The 23,397-nt window shown below is 36.1% G+C and overlaps 1 protein-coding gene and 1 long non-coding RNA gene across 18 annotated transcripts in view; both read left to right on the top strand.

Annotated features, from left to right (window-relative positions):
- The first annotated feature begins 730 nt into the window (after positions 1–730).
- Positions 731–23,397, top strand: part of LOC147519036 (uncharacterized) — a 41,768-nt gene continuing 19,101 nt past the window's right edge. The window contains exons 1-5 of one of the 16 annotated variants that reach the window (XR_015211989.1): positions 731–6,976; positions 7,058–7,164; positions 9,844–12,223; positions 12,362–12,468; positions 13,213–13,698. This is a non-coding gene — a long non-coding RNA (uncharacterized LOC147519036). Of the gene's footprint in view, positions 6,977–7,057; positions 7,165–9,843; positions 12,561–13,212; positions 13,699–23,397 lie in introns of those variants that run through there. The other 15 variants (XR_015211990.1, XR_015211987.1, XR_015211988.1 and 12 more) reach the window with 15 other exon arrangements.
- Positions 18,068–22,737, top strand: LOC147519037 (uncharacterized protein ycf23-like). Of its 2 annotated transcripts, XM_086590701.1 has the most exons (9): positions 18,068–18,375; positions 18,502–18,567; positions 19,607–19,681; positions 20,264–20,326; positions 20,456–20,515; positions 21,145–21,234; positions 21,324–21,431; positions 22,230–22,352; positions 22,438–22,737. In XM_086590701.1, exons 1-9 carry the CDS (start codon positions 18,154–18,156, stop codon positions 22,576–22,578), a joined length of 948 nt encoding a protein of 315 aa, XP_086446827.1. In that variant the 5' UTR covers positions 18,068–18,153; the 3' UTR covers positions 22,579–22,737. The 2 variants fall into 2 exon arrangements, with proteins under 2 accessions (XP_086446827.1, XP_086446828.1); XM_086590702.1 differs by lacking the exons at positions 18,068–18,375; positions 18,502–18,567 and adding an exon at positions 18,684–19,348.

Here is a 23,397-nt window from a genome sequence, read left to right on the forward strand (position 1 = left end):
AGTTATGTCGTCATGGAGGTGGGTAAAGCAACCTTGCATTGGAAATGCTGTAAGAGGTAGAAATTCTGATTGTAGCAACTGTTGGATATGCATCACATATCTGATAATTTCAAAATAACTTCAATTGTAGTGCTTGAAATTCGTTCTAGAACCATTAATTTTTTTAACCATTACTCTAGAAAAACCTCCTGATACTGAAGTTGGAAACAAGTGTGAATAGTCATACTTGTCAGTTCCTAAACGAAGTATTTATCTTTTAAAGTATGAAGTTGTTGTAAGAGGATTCCCAGGGCCTGGCTGATCTCCCCACCTCCACTAACGAGTAAAAAATTACCATCTACTTACCATTTGTTTCTCTTCTCACTCGATCATGTCTAAGCTCTCCCAGTGTATCGTGTGGTAACTGAATACAGCCATGCATTTGATTGAGTTAGGTTTGATGAGAGTGTAACAGAAATAAATTACTAGAGGTAGTTGGTTTTTTGCTTTTGCCAAAAAAAAAAATTGTGTCGACATGGAGGTGGGTAAAGCAATCTTGCATTGGGAATGCTGTAAGAGGTAGAAATTCTGATTGTAGCAACTGTTAGATATGCATCACATATCTGATAATTTCAAAATAACTTCAATTGTAGTGCTTGAAATTTTTTCTAGAACCATTAATTTTTTAACCATTGCTCTAGAAAAATCTCCTGTTACTGTGATACTAAAGTTGGAAACAAATCACGAATAGTCATACTTGTCAGTTCCTAAACGAAGTATGTATCTTTTCAAGTATGAAGTTGGTGTAAGAGGATTCCCAGGGCCTGGCTGATCTCCCCACCTCCACCGAGTAAAAAATTGCCATCTACTTACCATTTGTTTCTCTTCCCACCCCATCGTGTCTAAGCTCTCCCAGTGTATGCCTGGTAATTGAATACAGCTATGCATTTGGTTGAGTTAGGTTTGATGAGTGTGTAACAGAAACAAATTACTAAAGGTAGTTAGTTTTTTTTGCTTTTGCTAGAAAAGTTGTGTCGACATGGAGGTGGGTAAAGCAACCTTGCATTGGGAATGCTGTAAGAGGTAGAAATTCTGATTGTAGCAATTGTTGGATATGCATCACATATCTGATAATTTCAAAATAACTTCAATTGTAGTGCTTGAAATTTGTTCTAGAACCATTAATTTTTTTAACCATTGCTCTAGAAAAACCTCTTGATACTGAAGTTGGAAACAAGTGCGAATAGTCATACTTGTCAGTTCCTAAACGAAGTGTGTATCTTTTCAAGTATGAAGTTGTTGTAAGAGCATTCCCAGGGATTGGCAGAACTCCCCACCTCCACCAACGAGTAAAAAATTACCATCTACTTATCATTTGTTTCTCTTCCCACCTTATCGTGTCTAAACTCTCCTAGTGTAGGCCTGGTAATTGAAAACAACCTTGCATTTGGTTGAGTTAGGTTTGGTGGGTGTGTAAGAGAAATATATTTGTAGCAGTAGTTGGTAATTTTGCTTTTGCCATGCCAACATGGAGGTGGGTAAAGCAAACCTAGCATTGGGAATGTTGTAAGAGAGGTAGAAGTTGCGACTGTAGCAACTATCGGATCTGTATCACATATCTGATAACTTCAAAGTCATAGTTCTCAAATCGTATACCGTATCATATATCGGTTTTCATTTTAGCATATCGAGTATCGAATCGTATCGTGTATCGTATGATACGCTCGAAATAAATTTTTTATAAGTTTATATGTGTTTGTGCATGTGTATGTAAGATTCCTATACAATGATACATATATACGGTTTATCATGTACAACATTACTAATGTATAGTAAAAATTGTCATCATTTTCAATAACTGTGCCTAAATTATTATTATACATAAAGGCCTAAGTTAGCTCTTAGTTGAATAAGTAAAGATTGCATTGCATTTGGGTTGTTGTTTGTCGAAACTAAAGCCTTAGATGGCTTTCCAAAGCTTGGAAAAGAGAATAAAAAACTAAATGACTTACAAACTCATTTTTGGATAAAAATTTTCATGATTTCATTTGTTAAAGTGTATCGCCCCATACAGGGTTGTGTCATGTATCGTATTGTATCATATCGTACGAGACGCTACTCGTATAGTGTGATACTTAAAACTATTGATACAGTAGTGTGATACGTATCATTTTGCTTTGTATCTTACGTCAATTATAGTGCTTGAAATGAGTTCTAGATCCATTAATTTTTTTACCATTGGTTTAGAAAAACCTCCTGATACTGGAGTTGCAAACATGTGCGAATGGTCGTACTTGTCAATTCCTAAACGAATTATATATGTTTTCAAGTATGAAGTAGGTGGCTAATCTTCCCATCTACTTATCATTTGTTTCTTTTCCCACCTCAGTGTGCTTTTACTCTCCCAGTGAAGGCAGGGTTAATGAAATCCAGCCAATGCATTTGAATGATATAGGTATGTTGGGAGTGTACGAGTAACAAATGACAAGTGGGTTGTTGAATTTTATGCATTTGCCTCTAAAGTGGGTGTAGGTGTGCAGCCTTGTGTTGGGAATACTGTAGGGAAGTTATAAGTTATTATGATTGCAAAGAATGTAGGATATGTATCACGTATCTGATAACCTAAAAATAACTTCAATTTAGTGCTTTAAATGCATTTTAGAAAGATGAATTTCTTTTACCATTGGGCTAGGAAAACCTTTCGAACCTGGAGTTGAAAACAAGTGCGAATATTTGACACTTGTCAGGCCCCAAGACTAAGTATGTTTATTTACAAGGATGTAATTGTTATAAGAGCATTCCCAGGGCATGACTGATTTTCTCACTTCCACCAACAAGTACAAAATAACCACTTACTTACCATTTGTTTTCCTTCCCACCCCATCGTGCCTAAACTCTCCCAGTTTATGCCTGGTAAATGAATCCAGCTATGTTTTGGGTTGATTTAGGTTTGGTGAGAGAGTGTACGAGAAACAAATGACTAGAGGGTAGTTGATTTTTTTTGCCTTTGCCTCAAAAGTTACATTGATGTGGAGTTGGGTGAAGCAACCTGGCATTGGGATTGCTGTAAGGAAGGTAGAAGTTGTGACTGTAGCGACGGTTGAGTTGAGCATGTTAATGGTGTTTGGGGGTTTACCTAGTGTGTTTTTTATTTACAGTGGGTGGGGTTGTTATCTTTCGATATTGAATCTTTATACAACTGAACGTTTATATGGTTACTCTGTTTGTAGTTGGATTATTTTGCTTTGTTTACTATGCAACTTAAATAATTGTTTTGTTATATTGTGCAAGTTAATCAATTACTTTGTTATTGTATGTTACTTAATTACTTACTTTTTTAAATCTACAGATCTTGAGTAGTGACCTTAAAGAATTTTGACTTGTAAATTCACTTACACAGCACATATGCACAACGCACGTAAATGGTTTCCTTTTTCCCAGTGCATAACTGATCTACCCAGCTCCGTAAGTGCACCAAAGGTCTGAAAATAATCACTTACTTGCCAGTTGTTTATCTTCCCACCCATCGTGCCTGAATACTCCCAATGTATGCCTGGGTAATGAAATCCAGCCATGCATTTAGATAATTTAGGTGTGGTGGGAGTGTAGGGGTAACAAATGACAAACAGATTGTTGATTTTAATGCGTTTCTTTCAAAAGTAACGTTGACATGGAGGTGGGTAAAATGACTTTGCATTGGGAGTGATGTAAGGAAGGTAGAAGTTGTGGCCTAAGCGACCATAGGATTTGTGACACATATCTGTTAACCTCACAATAACTTCAACTTAGTGCTTAAAATGCGTTTTAGAACTGCAAATTTCATTTTCCAGTTGACTAGGAAAACCTTTTGAAACTGGACTTGGAAACGAGTGCGGATATATGACACTTGACAGGTTGCAAGACTAGGTATGCCTGTATACAAGGATTAAATTGTTGTTAGAGCATTCCTAGAGCCTGGCTGATCTCCCCACCTCCACCGAGTAAAAAATTACCAAATACTTACCATTTATTTCTCGTCCCACCCCATCGTGTCTAAGCTCTCCCAGTGTATGCCTGTATGCCTGTATGCCTGGTAAGTGAAATACAGCCATGCATTTGGTTGATCTAGGTTTGATGGATGTGTAACAGAAACAAATTACTAGCGTTAGTTGGTTTTTTTGCTTTTGCCATAAAAGTTATATCGATATGGAGGTGGGTAAGGCAACCTTGCAGTGGGAATGCTGTAAAAAGGTAGAGGTGTGACTGTAGCAACTGTTGGATTGCTGATACTGGAGTTGGAAACAAGTGCAAATAATCATACTTGTCAGTTTTGTCAGTTTCCATACGAAGTATGTATGTTTTCAAGTATGAAGTTGTTGTAAGAGGATTCTCAGAGCCTGGCTGATCTATACCCATCTCCACCAACGAGTAATAAATTACCATCTACTTACCATTTGTTTCTCTTCACACCCCATCGTGTCTAAGCTCTCCCAGTGTATGCCTGGTAAATGAAATACAACTATGCTTTTGGTTGATTTAGGTTTGGTGGGTGTGTAAGAGAAACTTATTAGTAGCGGTAGTTGGTTTTTTTGCTTTTGCCTTAGAAATTATGTCAACATGGAGGTTGGTAAAGCAACCTAGCATTGGGAATGCTGTAGAAAGGTAGAAGTTGTTACTGTAGCAACTGTTGGATATGTATAATGTATTACATATCTGATAACTTCAAAATGACTCCAATATAGTGATGGAAATGCGTTCTAGATACATTAATTTATTTACCATTGGTCTAAAAAACCTCCTGATACTAGAATTGGAAACAAGTGTGAATAGTCGTACTTGTCAGTTCTAAAACGAAGTATGTATGTTTTCAAGTGTGAAGCTGTTGTAAGAGGATTCCCAGAGCCTGGCTGATCTTTCCACCTTCTTATTGTTTATTTTTGTTCCCACCCCATCGTACCTTTATTCTCCCTGTGAAGGCATTTTTAATGAAATCCAGCCATGCATTTGGATGATATAGCTGTGTTGGGAGTGTACAAGTAACAAATGACAAGTGGGTTGTTTTCTTATATGCATTTGCCTCTAAAGTTCTGTCAACGTGGAGGTGGGTGCAGGCGTGCAGCCTTGCAGTGGAATACTGTAGGGAAGGTAGAAGTTATTATGATTGGAATGACCGTAGGATTTGTATCACGTATCTGATATCCTCAAAATAACTTCAATTTAGTGCTTGAAATGCATTTTAGAAAGATGAATTTCTTTTACCATTGGGCTAGGAAAACCTTTCAAAGCTGGAGTTGGAAACAAGTGCGAATATTTGACACATGTCATTCCCCAAGACTAAGTATGTTTGTTTTCAGGGATGTAATTGTTGTTAGAGCATTCCCAGGGCATGACCAATCTTCCCAGTTCCACCAACGAGTGTATAAAATAACCACCTACTTACCATTTGTTTTCCTTCCCACCTCATCGTGCCTAAACTCTCCCAGTTTATGCCTGGTAAATGAAATCCAGCCATGCTTTGGGTTGATTTAGGTTTGGTGGGAGTGTACGAGAAGCATATGACTAGAGGGTAGTTTTTTTCGTGTTTGCCTCAAAAGTTACATCGATGTGGAGTTGGGTGAAGCATCCTAGCATTGTTACTGCTGTAAGGAAGGTAGAAGTTGTGACTATAGCGATGGTTGGATTGAGCATGTTAATGGTGTTTGGGGGTTTACTTAGTGTTTTTTTTATTTACAGTGGGTGGGGTGTGTGTGTGTGTGTGGGGGGTTGTTATCTTTCAATATTGAGTGTTTATACAACTGTAACATTTATATGGTTACTTGGTATGTAGTTGGATTATTTTGCTTGTAACTTTCACTTGTTAGCGCTAGCATCATTGTGAATTTCTATGTTTGTAGTGTATCTTGTACTTTGTTACCTAATTTATAATGCTATTTACTTCGCTGTGGTAAATGATGGTTTGTTTAGATAAGAAGAAACTTAGGGTTAATTATGTTGGGGTTTTTTGAGCATGGATACACTGAGCTCAGACAATCGTGGTGTGTATTTAATTATTTATTAAGAAAGATGTTGATGGGGATTGTATCTTAAAAAGGATGCCAAACTGGGTTAAATGTCCTCTGAACTTAGAGATAGACTTGTTCTATATAGTTTGTAGTCAGAGGGTTGATGTGAAGACAGACAGTGATTTGCTAGACATGTTGGGGGGGGGGGGGGGGTGCTTGAGAGGGATAGGCATGGAGATTGCCATCTGTATGTTGAGAAGAATATGGTTTTTCATACACCTAACAATTTGAAACACAACCTAGGGATAGTACTCAACTATCTTAACAAGAAAACAACTCATCCAGATCAAAGAAGTCAAGGTTAAACAAGCAAAGCTGACTAAGGAGAAAAGTCTGGAAACGATGACGAAGATGAAAAGAGGAAAAGGTAAAGAGAAAAAATATTTGTTTGATTCATGTTGAAACAGGTGAAGATTTTTGGGCTGAGTGCTTCATGACTTGTCACCATCTGTAGAAGTACCACCACCGCCAGGATTTCCGTTTCCATGTAAAGCTTTGCCACATGTTTACTTGATAGCACCACAGCCCCAGAAGAGAATGGTCCGAACATTGAGCTTGTAGAACCAGATGAAGAGTATCATGGTGCATAGTCTTCTGAGGCTGAAAGAGAGTTTGAACAGTTAAATAAACATGAATACGATGAATTCATAAATGAGACAGAAAATGTCCTTGGAGTGGAGGAGCACAACAATGAAGTTGAATCAATGGAAAGATCAATCAAGTGGCAAGTCGGATGGAGTGGCCAGATGATGAGCAACTTAGTTTAATTTTTTAAACAGATTTGATGCAAAGTTGATTGATATTGAGTCATTGATAATTAGAGCAAATTGTAAAGGCAGGAAGAAGAAAAGCAAGCCATGAGGCCCAATACTTACAGTTCAGTCCATATATCTGTTGCTGACACCGACCATAGGAACCAGATGGCTGATACCAATTGAGTAGTAACCAAACATTGGGTAAAATTAGTTTTTTTCCTTTTGTTGTGTGTTTATTTATTTATATAATGTGTTACGTATGTACTTGTTGGTTACTCACAGGTCACAATCAGTTACTGGAATGCTTGGCATTCAAGAGTGAATTGCTTGTGGAAGATATATGGATACTATGGAGCATCTTTAACGTAGTTCCTGCTTTGTGTGACCAGGTATAACTAGATCTTATTTTTTATAACTTAGTTATTGGAAATTTTTTATAATATGTAAATTTAGTTATTTTTAGTCTAGTTTGTAAACTGCATATTTTATTTCGGTATGTAAACTGCTTTGTTTAGTATGCAGCTTACTTACATGCTTCGTAATAATAGTAACTTAATTACTTACTTTATTATAGTATGTAACTTAATTACTTACTTTGTTGATTCTAAAGATATTGAGATGAAAGCCTGATTCACACACACAACATGCGTAATGGTTTATTCTATGTTTTAAATATTTAAACCCAAAACAAGGATCAAAATTGCTATTGCTTAAGTAGCTGATATGGATCGACCTGCTAAATTATTTCTTGTGATCACGAAAAGCCATGGTCAAGTACTATTGTACTAAACTGACAAAAGTTACGCCTACGTGGTGGTTGGTAAAACAACAGAGATTGGGAATGCTGCAAGGAAACGTAGAAGTTATGACCGTAGCGACGGTAGGATATGTATCAAATATCTGATAACCTCAAAATAACTTAAATTAGTGCTTGAATGCGTTTTAGACATAATATTTCTTTTACCATTGGGCTAGGAAAACCTTTTGAAATTAAATCCCGAAATGAGTGCGAATATTCGACCATTGTCAGGTCTCAAGACTAAGTATGTTTGTTTTCAAGGATGAAATTGTTGTAAGATATTTCCTAGTGCCTTTATGGTATTCCCACCTCCACCAACGAGTAAAAATTAACCGTCTACTTACCATTTGTTTCTCTTCCCACCCCATTGGCCTTACACTGGGTAGTAAATCCAGCCAGCGATTTGGACGATTTAGGTGTGGTGGGAGTGTACAAGAAACAAATGACTAGTGGATAGTTGATTTTGTGCCATTGCCTCCAAAATTATGTGTATGTGGAGGTGGTAAAGCAACCTAGTGTTGGGAATCTGTAAGGAAGGTGGAAGTTATGACTGTAGCGATTGAAGGCTAATTATTACATATCTGATATCCTCACAATAACTTCAATTTAGTGCTTGAAATGCATTCTAGAACTATTAATTTCTTCCACCATTGGGCTAGGAAAACCTTTGAAACTTTGTATGGAAACGAGTGTGTATATTTCACACTAGTTAGAACCCAAGACTATATATGCTTTTTTTCAAGGATACATTTGCTGTAAGTGCTTATTTGTGCCTATGATCTTCCCACCTCTACCAACAAGTGAAAAATAATCCCTAGTTTCCATTTGTTTCTCTTCCAACCCCATCGTGCTTAAACTCTCAGTGTATGCATGAAATCAAGCCATGCATTTAGATATTTTGGTGTGGCTGGAGTATACGTGAGAAACAAATGACTTGTGCGTATTTGATTTGTATGCGTTTTCCTCCAAAGTTATGTCGACCTGGAGGTGAGTAAAGCAAACTTGCACTGGAATTCTCTTAGGAATGTAGAAGTGATGACTTTAATGACTGTAGGATATGTATCACATATTATGTAAAACGACAGTAACTACAGTTTTACGTTTGAGATACGTTATAGAAGTATAAATTTATATTTACCAAATTTAACTGTGGATAGGGTTTGATTTTGAAACAGTTATTTTTTCAAATGTTTTTTCTTGTGTCTTCAATAATTATTTTCATGTCTATTTATCTATTTGTTCACTTTGCAAAGGGGTAGATGAAAGTAGTGGTCACCTTCTTGTTAATTGTCCACTTGCGAGCAATGTTTGGAACGCTTTCCTCTTCTTATTCCATAAACCTTGCGATCCACCAGTAAATGTTAGAGAAACCTTAATGATGAAATTGATTGTGGGTCCTTTGTCTAGTAAGTCTAAGTGGTTTGTGGATCATCTTCTTAGTGTTAGTATGTGGATTTTATGGAAAGAGAGAAATATAAGGATCTTTGAGCACAACGAGAAAGATATACATAAGATAGTGGAAGAAGTCACAGAAGTATTGTTTGAGTGGCCTAGTATTGTCCTGGGAGTGGGTTATATAGATTTTTAATGTAATTGGGATACACTTATAACTTAAGCGGATCTGTGGGTATGATCGAGTAGCTACTTGCTACCTAAGACCTATATCCAATTTGCAACGAGTAACCTTTTGAACTCTAGCGAATAAAATTGACTTTTATCGATTAAAAAAAATGTCTGTCTACCCTTTTGTGGTAATAACTGTCCTTTTGGGCACGGAGGATAAGGACTTGCGGGGGTGTTATAGACATGGTGCAGGGAAGTTATAGTCATGTCAGAAGCTTCCCAGCATTTACGTTTTTACTAGTCTTATTTGTTTTATATTAAAAGATTTTTTTTATATTTTTGTAGTGTTAATGCAAGAACAAGGAAGGCTAGCCATGGACTTAGCTGGCCTATTTTAGAAGGCCTTAATCAGTTCACCCTGAGGCCCAGTACTTACAGGCCAGACCATATATGTGTTGTTGGCACTGACCTTAGGAACCAGATAGTTGATGTTACTTGAGTAGTGAGCAAGATATGAGACCAATTGAAGTTACATTACAAGACACACTCTCAGTGACATCAAGGAGGAAATATGGTCTAAATATCTCGTAAACTCATTTTACTATTTGTTGCGTATTTACTTAATAGATATGTCATGTACTTACTTGTTGGTTACTCTTAGTTCACAATCAGTTACTCGAATGGTTTACCATTTAATGGCCTGCAGATGATTTATGGAGACTATGGAGCATCGTATAGGTTTGTTCCTGTTTTGTGTGACCAGGTATAACTAGATCATATTTGTTATAACATAATTATTTGCTAGGTTATATGAACTCCACCTTAGAGTGACTCCAAATGAACTCCACCAACCAAAGTGGAGTTACAAGATGAATCGAGGACTGATTTTTGGTGAATATAGTCTTCCTATAAAGGAGAACACCCCCCATGCAAAGAATTAGCTCAGTATAATATGTTTAAACTTGTCAAAAGTGTTTTGAAATAAAAATTGTGCGCCATTGGATAAATCCGCAACATTCTAAACAACCTGACACGGTTAGACATCTTCAAATGAGGTGATTTTTTGTGAGGATGATCTTTATTGTGGGAAGATCATCTCCAAAAAAAAATAAGGCTCTAGTTCATTGTTTTTGTTGGGGGAGTTTTTCAGAGTTCATAATGGTCTATAAAACATATCTGTGTTAATTCTTCAATGCCCTAGAAGAAGAATTGAAAACAGTTATAGTACCTTGATGATTTTCCATCAGAGTTTTTTGTGTCTCCCTTTTACCAACGTCTCGAGAGTCCAGAAGTTCTTTAGTGATACGTTAAGCACCTCCTCTTTCTCCAACAATTTGATAAACTGAAACCGGCTTGAGCCAACCGTGTGCATCCACTGTTCATATTCAACGAGATATGGAGCTGATCTTGCTCAAGCAAGTTACTTATTACTTTTGTAGGAAAGATGTGCTCAAATAGTGTAGGAAATAAGCCACATATAGCTTAACTAAGGCACCGGGTAAAGATTAAGATAATAACTGGGTAGGAATAGGGTGGGTAGTCCGAACCTGGTGAAATTCGCTCCGAGTAGCTTAAGCTAAAAGTCCACAAGCCTGGTGGGTGGTATTTAATTGAAGGTCCAATGACCCAGGTCCAAATCCATAAGACCATAACCACAACATAGGCAGCAAATTCAGAGTTAGTTAGTCCCTCCCTTTTTTTGACGTAGACTGTAAAATTCAAAAGCCATCATCATTACTCACAATTCAGAACAACAAACACAATTGTCCGTGATGATGATGAAGTGAAGAAATCGTATAGGTAATGCCTTGATCTTCACAGGGCTGAACCATCTCTCAACACCCATTTAGCAAGGTCTATCCTGATTTTTGATTATTTTGAATTTTCATATTTTGCATGGCACTTGAAGTGTAATATTTGAAGGTCTGACGGTGTTAATAATGAGTTTATTAAAATTCTTATCAATTCCAAAACATTGGTAATTTTAGGTTTTTTCAAAATTCAATCTTATTTGGTTCAAGGTGTTCTATGATTCAAGTTAGCGAATAAAATGTCTAAACAACTGATTTCATCAGAAGATTGAAGTTAGCAAACAGAATCTAAGTTGATCCTGTAAATATATATTCCTCAGGTGTGACTCAAGTCACAGCACTTTGCATTAGGTTTAAGCAGGACCTTTTACAAGCTTCAAACTTCGACTGTTCTGACTTGCGCTAGAGTTACTTAGCCACAAATAGGTATGCTTTTGTAGATTGATTGATCTTCTTGTTTCTGTAATTGTTTTTAAAATCATTTTATTTGCCAAACACCAAATTAAGGAAGTAGGTGATTCAGTTCAGTAACAATCCTGATTCTTTACCCCACTGATTTTTGTATATAGTTGCCATCTATGTCTTTAGTTGTAGATGTGATTTGTAGGTGATTGTGGCATTGTTCTAAATGTCCCCGTGGAACTATAATTGGGACTTCAGAAAACGTTATGTGGGGTTGATTGAGGATACAACTTGAAGAATAAAAATGCGCCAAATATGATAGTTTGAGGACCAGAAAGAAGACTGGAATTAACTGTTTGTCCTTGTGATTCCTCAAACAGTGAGTTCTTGGCTACTTTTTCAGACCTTGTTTGTAGCTAGTTCGTTAAATTCAGTTTTTGTCATCTGTGACTGGCACTTGCATCTAACGAAGTAAGGAGAATCCAGATTGTTCTTTAAAAAACCTTTTAATTGTTCCAGATCAGTAACTCATTGATTGGCGGGGTTCATCTCCCAAACCTCTGGTGTCATCACCTAAAGGTTTTACCAACTTTGTTAGTTGGTCCCGGCATGGCGTTTTGTCATTCAATAAGGTTATGTTTTGAAACGTAGTTTTTTGGGTAATATTTTCTTCTTTTTCCTCTGAAAATACTTTCTTCTGAGGTAATATTCTCTTCTTTTTCTTCTGAAGTCCCCCCTCCCTCTCAAAACTAGGGTCACGTGGCTCATGCTTTAATTGGGATTCTTTGTAGACAGCACACCATGCAGAGTATATCAATATTGTATCCAAGGGAATTGGAAGATTGTGCTGTCAGAGATGAAGAGTAGTAGGAGGTAGTATCAACTTGCCTGTTCAGAAGTTCATGAAATTGATGAAAGTTACTATGTTTCAAACCAGCATATTCTACGGATAAATTTCTGTGGCTGGTTAATTACTCAGAACTTCTGTTAAATGGAGTGTAATCCTTGTAGGAATGTGATGGATGTATCGGCAGAGCCCATATAGACAGTTGCAACTGTAATAGTCCCCTCACAGTTGTTGAATACATTTTCGAGATGTACTCCTAGTACAAGAAAAGGTAACTCAAAACATGTTATGGATATATGTCGCTTGCTTCATTTAAGACACAACTAGATAATCTCGCTAATATAGATTTAAGTCCTGCTCGTTGCATTGTGGTTCTTTTGACCCTTCAGATTTTGTACGCCAGATTTATTGGAAGCTGCTAAAATATGAAAAACTAGGTATTCACATTGTAGAGCCTGTAACTCCTTGAGTTAGATCTTCTGCAATTTTTTTTTTGATGGTGATCTCTGCAAAATAATTAAATGTTACTCAATGCATATTTGGTTTGCATTTCCGTAACACAGTAGAGAAACTTTATAGAGATAACTCTCTTTGAATTTCTTTTTTGTCTTGGTGTAATGTTGCACTTTGTTTCTATATCTTGTTCACAAAAGTTTGTGATGGTGTTCTCCATGCCTGTGAACTTTTCTGTCGCCAAGAAAAGAAAGGTTCATGTAGTGTTCTATCGCAGCTTTTCTTAATTGGTTAGTCTGTTAACGTATTATATTCCACCTGTTTCTCAAGTCTTCCATGTTGTTGCGGTCTGTTTACTTAATATATTCCACTGGTTTCCGAGGATTTTTCTTTGATTTGTTTTGGTTTTCGTAAGTTCACCACTTTCATTTTTCATTCTTTTGGTTTACTTGTTTTCCCCAAACCTTCAATTTTTATCTGATACTTTCAGTATTGGCTTTCTTATGTTCCATTCGTACATATTACTCAGTTTGAGGTGCTGATTGTCCTATTCTTGTTTAAGGTGATGAGTGTCCTTTTGGTTACCCTCGGTAAGGGCTTCAACATTGGCCTACTCATGGTAGAGGAAGATTAAGATTCCAATTTTAAGAGAATCCAGTTATATTGACTTTCATTGCTGTGTTTCGTGACCTGAGTTGAGCATCTTCAATTAAATTTGAACGTAAATGTGCCACCCTCAACCAAATTGCCATGTTCCACCCTCATAAGTTGGGTCTATTCAAAATGGCGTATCGGCGTATTGGCGAGACTTTTCGGGCTAAGTTCTTTTTGGGGTTGATGAAACCTTCAGGCAAAGGTTTTCAATGTAACCGGTGTGGGTTTGTCTTAATCTTCTAAATATTTCAAAAAAAAGAAAAAAGTTGGGCATGTATAAGTGCACACGAAAATCAGATGCTTTCCTGATAGTCTGATTCCCTCCCAAGAATGGTTCTCGACAGCGGGACTAAAGCTTTGGTTGTTGTAGTGAAACAAGTCGACTTATGCATTCTTTCCTCGTTTCTTTTATCTTTCATTAATAGAAATTCTTGAGCTTACTAATAAAAAAAAACAAAAAAGCGAAACTAGTTGCACATTGGAAAAAGAGAATTTTAGAAAGAGAAATAGAGAAATAGTTTCATGGGTATGACCGTGTGAGTGTGAATGAATGTGTGATGGAGCATATAATGAAGTTGCCGCAAAAGTAACATTGCAAATGTATAAACCTGTATGGGTTGTTGACTTTATTCGGTTTACCACCAGTCCACCCGGAGCTGAAAGACGGTCTTCTGTGGATGGTGTTAAAAAATGGGGTAAATTTCTGATTCGGCCGTGATAATTGACATTGTGTTCTTAAACCAGCTATTGTCAGCAACTAAGTGTAAAAAGTTGTTAACATTATCCCACTAGTTGTTGACAAAATGCATTGAGTTGCAATTTGCGACCGAATTGAAAACACATTAATATTATTATGGCCGAATAAAAAATTTACCTTAAAAAATGGCCTTCAACCCCTCAGCCCGTCTGGCCCAATTGGCCAAAAACTATTTCACATACAATTACACTATCTGCGTCGGTCCAATATAATAAAACCCGATCTAGATAAAAACGCGTTGCTCGTGCTCTTAGACTCACTTTACAAAACTAGAAATTTTATTATTTTAGTCAATATGTATTTGAGAGTGAAAAGGGTTTGGGTAGTGTGGTGAAAAGATGAAGAATATTATCGGCTGCAAAAAGGCATTGCACTACTTTGTTCTTACTTTTGTTTGGTCATTGACGATACTTTGATTCAATGATCAAAAAGGAGATATGGTTTTAGATTCAGCAACTGTTATAGGGTTAGTCTAGAAGATTTATACAAAATACAAACTTAGTTGATTCACTGTTTGATGTCTATTCAATTTGGTAAAAGCATGTGTGTTTTTTTTTTTTCTGGAAAATCCAAGCATATCTCCTTTATCTCTTGACAGATCATATTTTTTTATTCTTTTTAAGTTTTGTTTAAAAATTAAACATAAATTTTATACAAAACAGACACCAATAACTTCATGTATGTTGGAACTTGGAAGCGTTTGCAAAGCAGTTTCATGTTGTGGATTCTTCATCAGCGAAGGGTGTGGAGAAATTTCACTTTCAGTTCATTGTGAGAGTTTCTTTTTGAGTAACTGAGATTTACTTCTTAAAATTCTCTCATTTTAAAACACCAGAATTTTCAAAATTGTCTGGTCGCACGCCCTAGTGAGTAATCAAAGGGTGTGTTTGTCAAAATTGCTCGCATGCCTCCAGTGCTCTCTATGCCTTGAAGTCTTGAGCCTCCACAAGAACACGTTTTTGACACATTTCTGTTTGCTTCTTGCACATGTTAGACTGTTAGGCTCCGAACGAATTCCCTGATTATTATTCTTCAATATAGTTAAATTACAATTAGGCGTGAGTGCGTGACTCTAGCAATGGTAATGGACCAAGTACTCATGATCGACTCTAGCAAAACTACGTGTCATGGGATTTTTAAAACCGAGGCCTTTCTTTTTAACTGTCATAGTGATCTTGATTTTTTTTTTTTAAGTTGGTAACTGGTTTAGGGAGAACAAAAGTACATGACTTCTTCATTGTTTGAGCTAATGGCAGCAAGGTGATCATCACACTTGTTTGCTTCTATATAAACATGAAAAACTTGCACCTCGTTGAACAACCTCATTAGACCTTTAATCGATGTTTTAAGATTTGCACAATACCATGGGGCCTTCTCTCTGTCCCTCAAGATCATCACTGCTCTGAGGGAATCAGTCTCAAGTCGAATGGATAAGAGTCCATGCAGCAAACATCATTGAAGACCAGCTTCGATCCCTTTCAATTCTTGGTATATAGTACATTCCTAGATTTGCAAAAACCATAATAAGAAAATATAACCTCACCATCAGAATTCCGTCCCAAACCACCATAGCCACCATAGTCGCTTCCATTTTGTTTTACCAAACCATCTGAGTTAACAGTATCTACACCTTCCGGAGGTTTTTTCCATTGACAATTGACGGGAACACGTACAATGAAAGGAATTTGTAGACCCAGTCTACCTAGGAGTAGTCTTACTGTAGCAGTATCTTCAGTCTTGCTTGTACATAATTCTTCATGTCAATTATGATAGTCTCTAGTAGTATGCATGTCCTGTGAACGTCCCTTGAACCTTCTACTTCTATTGTTACGCTCTATCCAGATGTAGCTAACAGTAGCACATATAAAAATCTTGAGAATCTCAACATCGGGAGCAAGAGATCTGCATTTTCTGAAGAGTCTCCACCACTCGTTGTTAATTAGAAGAATAAGCATGGACGTTGATTCCCAACAAACTCTTAATACTAATATACACCAAATAGGCTTGGTATAGCCACATTCGAAAAATAAGTGTTTAGAGTTTTCCTTTTCCGGGTTACATAAGCAACAAAGAGAGGAATTCAAAACTTTTCTTTGAACAAGCCTATCTTGGGTCTGCAATGCTTTGAAAAAGGCTTGCCAAGCATTAAAAGAGTGTTTTGGCACAAGATGCTTGCCCCAAACAAGGGCTGACCATTTCTTAACTAGTTTCTTCCTTCTTAATTCTTCATAAGTAGTTTTTGTAGAGAATTCACCCGTGTCAGATAAAGTCCATACCATCCTATCTTCTCCAAGTAGATTGTTTACTTCCACCCACCCTATCTTCTCCAAGTTGATTGTTTACTTCTGGCCATTTCCATGATTTGGTACTTGAGAGTACCTTCAGATAGACTAGTGACAATATGATTCTATTGAGAATTTTGTAGCAGCTCACTCACCTTTGCATCATAATGAATGTTCAAACTATTTCTAGCTTGGGCATTATCAAAGAGTATATACCATCTCCTATCCAAGGGTCAAACTAGACTGAGGTTGTAGCACCATTTGAAATAGAGTGTTTAATAAATCTTTTGGCTAACGGTCGGAGTTTTAAGATGTTTCTCCAAGTATCTTCATGTTCCAAAAATTCTTCTGCTTGATCACTTGAGCCCATAACCACTGGCACCATAAAGAATTATCTTTAGATACAATCTTGTGAATTAAGCCACAGTAAGAGGCCACAATCCAAGTTCTCATGTTGGTAATATCGAGTCCTCCTTCCAACTTAGGTAACATAGCAGTGAATTCATCAATCTGATGCATTTTGTTATCAAGAGTTGGACCGCTCCAAAAGATGTTCATGCATATCTTAGTGACTTGATCAAGAACAGTTACCGGAATAACAAAAGACTAGAACACATGGAATTGAACAAGGCCGGCTCTGAGGGGTAGGTAGCATAGGCCACCGCCTAGGGCCCCCAATGGGCTGCATATTCACTACCATGTCCATATATATATATTTTTTTTAAAGTCTGGTTAGGCCATTTGGTTCATAAGCCCAATGAAAATCCTTTAGTAAAAGTGTAAAACAAAAGAAACAAAATTACGGTAAGCCCTTTTTTTTTTTTTTTTTCGTTTCCTAGAAAAGGCCCATTTTGAAGATGCTTGCCTAGGGCCACCCAAACCTAGGGAATGAAGATAGGACAACTTGAACAATCTGCAATCTACCTGTTCAGAGACGTACAGTATCAATAATAATCTTGATTTGAAAAAGAAAACAGAGCACTTTTTTGCTTGTCTATAGTCTGTACTAATCGTTTTCGTCCTTTTTATTTTTATTTTTATATTTAGATAGCATTAATTTAAACTGAAATACACTCAGGCATGTGCTTCGATCTTTCATATAAATCAGCCTCATTCAGTTAGTTAGTCATTGGGCAATTTAATTTGGTAGAGACAAGTAGTAGGGACGCAGGACGCCTACAATTATTGGAGAAGAGAAGAAGAAATTAAGATAGAATATACTTCCTCTTTCTAATACAAAATCCTTTTTAAATAAATTTGTACCGCATTCATGCACTTTTGTTTTCTATTCTTTTAATATTAATTTTTCGTTCTTTTTTAATTCAAACCTCTTTGTTATCCTTTTACATTTATTGGGAGTTTAATTATTTTCCTTAAGAACTAGTAAATGAAATCTACAAATCTTTAATTCGATTCCTAAAAAGATGATTTTAATATCAGCCACATTTTAACATCTCTCTATTGTAATCTCCACCACATTTCTTAAACTTCCCTTATAATTTTCACATTCCTTGTAGCACCATGAGGCGCAACATCTTTACTAACGGTCAATGAGCACCACAAGGAAATGCACCTGGACAAACGTAGAACTAAAACCTGAGCATCAAATTATCAATGTCTCTTTCGGGCACACACATAGCATAGAAAGTTTTCCGAAATATCAAAGATTTCGCGGTATGTATGGGCATTTGCAACTATTTAAAGCCAGTTTCCAGCGGCACTTTTCTAAAAATATTATTACACCAGCCTTATCTCTTGCCTCAAAACTTGCCAACCAAAACAAAGAGCAGAAGAAAGTGAGAAGAGAAAAATGAGTTCTTCATCCTTAATTTCTCCCATTACTTCTTCTTCTTCTTCTCACTCTTTACTCCAACACAATCACAATCCCTTGCATGAAGCAGTACGTTTTCAAACAAGTCTTCGTTTCCCTACTAACAAAAAAACTTGTGCTACTTCTTTTACTACTAGAGCTATGCTTTCTTCAACAAAGGAATCAGTCTTGAAAGACTTTCACCAAAGAAGAGCTCTTAAGGTAAACAAGAGTACAAGACGAGCCCATTTTGTCCATTTTTGTTATACATGTTCTCATTGCGTTTTTCAAATATTACAAGCTATAGTTTGTCTTATTTTTTATGAAACATATGTTTTTTTTTTGAAGATTATTTCAGGTTTGCAGAACTTTGATAGGGACAATGTTGCATCTGTTATTACTGCTGCAGATAAGGTTTGTGTCATTTTCATTTATTTGTCCATATTATATTATATTAAGGTTATTATTTCTTATTTAATGTTCAATAAGTGAGTACACTTATTTTAGTGGTTGGTGGTTACTGGTTATGTGAGGTGTGTGTTTTCATTGATGAAGAAAGAAAAGTATCCTAATTATATGATGAATGGTTTGTAGAACAGGATTTCTGATAAAAAATATTAAATTTGGGTTGAATTGGTTGGTTATAATTAACTACAACCTTGATTAGCACATGCTTAGAAAAAAATTAGATTAATCCATTTTTTTACAATCTTGTAACAAAGTTTGAACATCAGAGCAGAGCAAATGGAATTCTTAAATTCAATCTCAGTATTATAACTGATAAAACATTATTCCTCTTTACCTTCCCATAGCTATTAGCCTATTACATGCACATATGCGTTTGGGATCATGTCAATGAAATTCTGTTTTTGTTAGGAACTTAGGATTTCAATTGTCTATTAGTTCTACACTTGTTGAATAAGTGAAAATGTTGATACATCTGATCATTTGATGCAAACACACCCTTTTAAGTAAAAATCAAGATGGCTGCAAAGGAAAGGGGGAAAGCGTATTTAACATTAGTGGATGAAGATTTTAACCTCAAGTTGCTACAACTTCATTGGCGCCATATGTTTCAACGAGTGAAACATCTTTCCTGTTAAGATTCAAACCTCTGCGAGTTATTTTAACGTCAGTGAAAATTTTCCATGTTAGGATGATCCAAACCTCGGCAAGTTTTTTGAGAGAAAAAAAGGTGGATTACTCTTTGTTCAAAACCTTCCATCTATCTGTTAAAACATGGTGTTATCAAAGAATTATCTCATACATAGCTGACAGTGTTTGAACTAACAAAGTTAATATCATCGATATTTTGATATAACTAGGTTAATAAAGTTTCCATATTTGTTGTTAAAATTCTTTCGTTTTTGCTTCAGAGGATGTTAATCCTCTTTAACAATTGCTGTCTTCATCTATTATATGCATATCTAACTTCATATCGGACATATGGCAGGGTGGAGCGACTCACATCGACATAGCTTGTGACCCTGAGTTGGTCAAGCTTGCTGCTACATTAACTTCTCTTCCGGTAATCTAACTGAAACTTAAACCCCGTTATTAGATGGTCTTTTGCGAATTGGCAATAATTGTAATGTGAACATACTTACTAAAATAATCATATTGATATCTAGCATGCTCACATTAACAATGTGAAAATTCTTACTAAAAGGATCATATTGATATCTAGCGTGATTTCATTCATAATGTGAAACAACTTACTAAAAGAATCATAGTCATATCTAGCATGCTTAACTGCATTATATGGTATGCGTTTGGTTGTTTCTTCCGCTATTGGGAAGTACTATGAATGTGAAGTAATTTGAGACCTGGAATTCCAAACTCCGTGAGGATTCAGTAATTAAAAAGAAAATCTAGTAAATCTACTGTGTGTTTCAATTTATTTATTTATTTTTAGATATATTGTTCAGAGATGAAGAGAAAATGCATCCATTATCACTTTAGAATCATTGAACATTATCAGTCAACTATGTTTTTGTACATATGTGGCTACTATATTAGCAGCTATCATGATAACTTCTTGATGAGCTATGAACTTAGTTGTGAAACTGTAAATCTATAGATTTTAACTCTGTATATTTTCTCGTCTCAGATATGTGTCTCTTCTGTAAACCCAAAAGCATTTCTTGCAGCCGTTGATGCTGGTGCTCAGATGGTTCGTCACAAATTTGCTAACATATTAAGTACTTCCTGCATTTCATTGAGATGTAACTCAGTGTTTAACTGTAAAATGCTACAAGCATGAGTGTTAATCTGTATTCACTGATGTTAATAATTCTTGCAGGTGGAAATTGGAAATTATGATTCTTTTTATGAGAAGGGGGTCTATTTCTCTCCAGAGGAGGTAATATACTTCCTCCTCTTCAAGAATAACTTCTCATATATTGTTTGCTTCAGTTAATTTTATCGGACAGATTGTGTCCATTTCAGTTTTGTCCAAATCTCTATGATCCCAAAGTAATTTCCATATTTCTAGTGTGCAAAAATGTTTACAGATGACAAATTTATCTGATGCTGATGGATTATATGCTTGACTTGGTGTTCCACACAAAACCTTTAAGTTACTGCTTCCCACAGAGGCTTAAGTAATTATAATTCTAAAATTCTTTGATGGTATCTCTCTAGTTTCTTGTTATTGGAAGAATTGGAATACTTACCAAATGGGATGAGAATCGTCAATGAAAGAACTCACGCAAAAGCTAAATAGGATGAGAACTCATATACAACTAAAAATCTCCATACGAGGTTTGCAGTTAGCCTGAATAAAAACAAAGAAAAGATTATATTACTCAACTCTGGTACCGTGTTTCCATTTGAAGTTCTCCAAACACTATTAGAAATTTTCTTTGTATTTTTAAATGATTTAGTTACTTTCAGATTCTTTCCGAAGAACCTACTGTCTACATATCAATGTGCCAATGTTCATCTAGTTTTGTTATCTTTTCATGCCTCTATCTGTCATTGTGTTTCTAGATATTAAAAATGACCAAGGAAACAAAGAGGATTCTGCCATCTGTTGTTTTATCTGTTACAGTGCCACATATGCTAGGCCTCCCAGATCAGGTCATTTCATCACTTTTTCTCTTTAGCAAAATCATGTTTCCATATTGGTATTACTAATATGCTTTATGTTAATGCATAATAATTACCAGGTCAAGCTAGCAGAGTTGCTTGAACAGGAAGGTGTAGACATCATACAAACTGAAGGTGGAAAATGTTCGAATCCTTCAAAATCTGGTGTTCTAGGTTTGATTGAAAAGGTATTACATATAATAAGATACTAATTCGGGTGTTTGGGCTTTTCTCCACTTCTTCTTAGTATCTAATACACAAATTAGTTAAGTAGCTTGATCAAGTATTTATGTCCAAAATGATATTTTTGAGAAGTATACTTCAGAGGACACTGAGGTATTTACCCTCCAATGGTCCAAATCAACACGGTCAATCCACCATGAGGAAGAGAAAATAAGAAGATAAACATTTCAATATGATTCAGCACGTTGGCAATGCCTGGAAATGGCTAAACCCTCATATGTACATGTAGGCTCTACATATGTAATTGATCACCCCAGTACAAAAGTTTTAAATCCTTTAGTCCCATTATTTTTCACTTTAACAACTCTAACTTTTATGCCTTATTTGCTCTAAGTTGCAGGACAAAACACCTTATATATTATGATTCATAAAATAAAGTTTCCTGTGATATTTTCTGTGAAGCTCAATCAATTGCTTGCCAAAATGGTATGGGCTCTTTTGTTCCCTTTGGCAAGTTAGGTTGGATCACTCAATGTTTCACTTCTGAAGAATGAGTATCTTCATTGGCTGCATGATCACAAGTAATAGGCTTTTGTAGATGTGTTCCCCTGATTTAATATTGTCTGTATAGCATATGAAACATGAGTTTTTAGCGAGTGTAGTATCTATGACATAAGTTCAAGCCTGAGTTCGATCTGCATCTTTCTTGAGTTTGTGTAGGGTATACGTGCTTTCTATTTCTTGAATTTAAAAAGTCAGTAATTGTCATCAGTGCAATTGACAAATTGTTCACACCATTGTAGGCAAGCCCGACACTAGCAGCTGCTTATTCTATTTCACGGGCCGTCAGAATTCCCGTTATGTGTTCGTCTGGACTAAGTTCAGTTACTGCGCCTATGGCCTTGGCAGCAGGAGCAGCTGGAGTGGTACAAACCCTCATAACCTTGTCACTTTAATATGTTTTAGCCCAGTATAATTTCTTAAGACTGTCTTTCTCTGTTGACAAAACAGGGTGTGGGTTCATCGGTGAACAAGCTCAATGACGTGGTTGTGATGATTGCAGAAGTCAGAAGTATTGCTGATTCATTGGGCCTGCCTACTGGCGACCTCACTACATTCATGACAGCTGAAAAGTACAGTATTAGGACTTGAGAGAAGACATAGTAGTACGCTTTCGTGCATTGTTTAACAAATTTTCACATTATTGATACTGGCCAGTGTATATGTAATAATTAAGAAGCGAATAAGCTAGCTTAAGGGGCATCTTTCCAAGGGTTCTAATGATAGATATGATCACATATTTGAAGATCATACACTCCTCAGCTTTTTTGTGTTCTCAAGAACTCATATTAGAAAAAACTATTATTAACTGAAAAATAACGTTTTTAAACGCCTTCGTTAAGCTTTCTCTTGCATTTTCACATTCTCCAAAAAATACAATATATAATTTTAAAAATTGGTGTCTATAACAAATAATTAAATATAGGACATTTCTTATCTCTATTCTTCTTTGTCTTTTTTGTTTCCCCTATAATCCCTCATTATATATATTGTTTTATGTCTTTTTTTTATATCTATTTGAGAATCATACCAGAAAGTCTCCCCAGCTTAAATATTCTAAGTTGACGTTCCAGAAATTCTGTTCAAGTATTTGGAAGGAATTTTACTGGAGCAGGAAGTCCGCTTTCAGTACGTAAATTTAGATCCTATTGCACTGTCACAATATCACGCAACATACAGGTACAAGATGGACATGGTAGTTTTCTTATGTGAGTTCCGTCTTGGAGTCTATGTCCTATTTTCGAAGATCTTTTGTATTAGAATTCGAAGTTAATAAGAGCTAGAAGTAGAATTGGTGTGGAATTCAACAACTGCTATGTCACCAACGTATGAGCATATATAGTCTTATTGCTCCCAAAGTAGAGTCTTTCAATAACACCATATAAGTTTCTTAGTGCCGTCTCCGCCATC

This window comes from Coptis chinensis, chromosome 2 (genome assembly GCF_015680905.1).
Source record: "Coptis chinensis isolate HL-2020 chromosome 2, ASM1568090v1, whole genome shotgun sequence".
Taxonomy (NCBI): domain Eukaryota; kingdom Viridiplantae; phylum Streptophyta; class Magnoliopsida; order Ranunculales; family Ranunculaceae; genus Coptis; species Coptis chinensis.